The sequence below is a fragment of the Carex rostrata genome, chromosome 17, assembly GCF_964058835.1.
Source record: "Carex rostrata chromosome 17, lpCarRost1.2, whole genome shotgun sequence".
Taxonomy (NCBI): Eukaryota; Viridiplantae; Streptophyta; class Magnoliopsida; order Poales; family Cyperaceae; genus Carex; species Carex rostrata.
Window position 1 is genome coordinate 4,555,614 of NC_135934.1, and position 2,990 is coordinate 4,558,603.

The window sequence follows — 2,990 nt, forward strand, 5'->3', positions numbered from 1 at the left end:
TAAATATCTATTTCTATTTGATTAATTATGAGTTTACTATGATAGAAGGTCTAAATATATGTTCAAATAATCAATTCTATTTACAATATAAGAAGTTCAGAATCAAAACTTTATATAGCATGATATCAAATTCCTTGGCATTTGTACCAAGCTAGCTTAGCAATGTACGACGAAACTATATATAACGTGCCATTTTCTACAATGTATGAAGTACATTTGCAATTATTATTTCACTGCTTTTTTTCCAATAGGATAATTGGATAAAATATACCTTTTTTCAACCTTTAGAAAGACAAAACTTTAACTACCAAACATCATTTTCTAGAAATATCATAGTGCAAAACCTACAATTATAAATTCATCTTTATCAAGCAAGTTTTACAATTGTAAATTACTTGGAGTTAATTAGGATACATGAAACAAAAGAACGCAATGGAAAGATAGAGATTCTTCTCTCTATATAATAAACCGAGGGAACAAGGTGCTATCTAAGTAGATATGCCATAAATGAAGTTATAGTCAGAGAAAGATAATATTATTTTTGTCGGTCTTCTTATTTTATCTTCTTTTTTTTCTTTTTCTTCTTCTCTCTTTTTGATGACCTTGTTTGTTTGGTTACTTCCCGCTCAATCCTGCCAAGAATGAAACCCCTGTAGGAGGCAACCAAGTAAATCCACCGATAAACTGAGCAACGGTGAACTTGCTCGCCTCCTCGTGCATTGTAATCACTCGGTATCCCGGCCAAGTTACCCGCTTGCCGACCCATGAACCGGGTCCATTGTTCAAGTACTCACCATAATACAGCGTCTGAAGCGCAAACGATCTGTTCCACTCGAGCCATCCTGCCGGATTTATGTGGTTGTCCATGTATGTTTCCATATAAACTGTTCTAGAGTACATCTTCCATGGCCGACCCAGGTACGTCGGGTATTGCCACTTCACTGGGTAAAGCTCAGATGTAACCCACAACTGGCAAGCGTGGATTGAGATGCCGGTATTTTGATTCGGGTCCTTTCTACCTTGTGCCGTGATTGTATTTTTTTGCTGCGGAAGAGGCTTTCGGGCCCAAATGTTGCAGTTTTGGAGCACTACAGCGGCATTGCCAAAGATAAAGTCGACTGTGCCATAGATGTCGCACTCGCGGTAGAATTGTCTCTGAGAATGCACGTAAAGAGTGTCTTGATACCCACTTATGTTGCAGCGGTATATAACGGCGTGATCGGCACTGACTTGAAGTGCAACTGCTTGGTGCTTCTCCGGCCCGGCCCAATTCTCGATCGTCATGTCCTTCATAATAAAACCAGCTCCATTTGCGGCTGCCACAGAATTTCTAAAACAATTTCAATCTTTTGAAGGAACTAAATTCAGAGGTCTTTTTCTTTCACCTTTTGCTCCTTTTCCTTTTAAAAAAGAAGGAACTTTTTGGATTATGTAATAAGAGAAAAGGCCAGGACTACCTCTAGTATTATCTAAACGCATACTTTTTGCTAAGAGAAGCTTTAGTTAGATGCTCCTAGACTTTCAAACTCTATACTTTTATTGTTTCTTATAGAAAAGTAATTAAGAATCAAAATTTTAGGATATATACCAAATGTAGCAGTGTGATAGGTTGTGTAATTTGCATAGACGCTCCGGCCACCGGTAACCACCGTTTGGCCGACTCCGTCTCCAACAAACATAATATTGGTCTTTTTCCTGTCAACTTTAACATTCTCTTCGTATCGCCCGGCCTTCACATAGATAATGATACGCCGGGAATTGTAGTTCGGTACTGCCTTTACGGCATCTCCGATCTTCTTATGCGTCCCATTTCCATCTTTTGACACAATCATATCAGCCTGGATTTCAGCTGCTGCCACTTGAAGCAATCTTCTCTCGCTCTTCTTCACCCAATTTGGGAATTCATTTGATTTGTCAGAAGTGCTTAACAATTTTCTTCTCTTCTTGTTTTGTGTAGAAATGGTAGAGAAATCTTGATTGCTATAGATGGCTAGATTGTTACTCAGCAACTTTGCTAGTTCATTGAAATAGCTCATCATCTGAGGCTTTAGGTATGTGTCTCCGCTTTGCTCGAGCTCCTCTTCGCACGTGTCTTGGTTAGTGACAACTGCGCTCAGCCACGTCATCACATCGTCAGTCGAAGAAGTCGAATATAGTAATGTGGATAGAGACTGCGCCAGGTGTTGGTGCGAGTCATAGAGCAACTCCATGCAACTGTCATAAGCACTTCGTGACAATGGGGCCATGTCAAATGCGGCCAGTGCCATCGCATCATAAAGTGCTTGACTGACACGTTGGTGTGTCATGTTCATCGACAAGTGTACAAGTTCATGTGGGCCCGCTTCGATCCCACCGGGAAATTCCATGAGCGAAGTCATGCATATATCCTTGTAGAGGGTCAGCTCACATGTGCGTTTTATTGCCTCAGTCGGAACCCGGTTCGAGCCTGAGATTGTCGGTTTGAACCGGGTTCGGACTAAGAAGGTGATTGATATGGCAGCAACGAGTACGACGAAGATGGTGAAGAGTGTTAGAAGGATCAAACGGTGTAGGCGGCTTTTGGATGAAAAACACTTGCTGTAACTCATCTTGCTCGTAAGTATAGTTGAGTTAGGGAAAGAGGAATTAAGTGATCTCAAAAGAAACGATGCCTTCTACCAAGTGGTTATATGCGAGAATAAAGCGGAATAAAAGAGTCAGGATCTCCTGTGGCTTTTTGTGGTACTGTAATTGTGTATTGGGTATAAATGAAAAGAACAGAAAGCATAGTGTCAAACGAATAGTTTGGGTTCGGTTTGGCGGGGTAAAAAAGATTGTGATTCGGGTTGATTCGGGAATGTTAAAAAGATTTCGCCTTTTTTTCGAGTTGTTTTCACGTATAATTCTTGGCTCGCATTTTATTTGCAAATAAAATGTATTATACGTTATTTTTTTGTTTTATTCGGAGTTCGGTTCGAAAACGTCAAAAAAACGAATAAAACACGAATTAT

The 2,990-nt window shown here is 40.1% G+C and overlaps 1 protein-coding gene across 1 annotated transcript; it reads right to left on the bottom strand.

Annotated features, from left to right (window-relative positions):
- Positions 1–351: 351 nt before the first annotated feature.
- LOC144568202 (putative pectinesterase/pectinesterase inhibitor 34) lies at positions 352–2,691 on the bottom strand. The gene is made up of 2 exons (XM_078318475.1): positions 1,589–2,691; positions 352–1,316 (listed from the first exon to the last, which is right to left on the bottom strand). Exons 1-2 carry the CDS (start codon positions 2,586–2,588, stop codon positions 616–618), a joined length of 1,701 nt encoding a protein of 566 aa, XP_078174601.1. The 5' UTR covers positions 2,589–2,691; the 3' UTR covers positions 352–615.
- Positions 2,692–2,990: the final 299 nt, after the last annotated feature.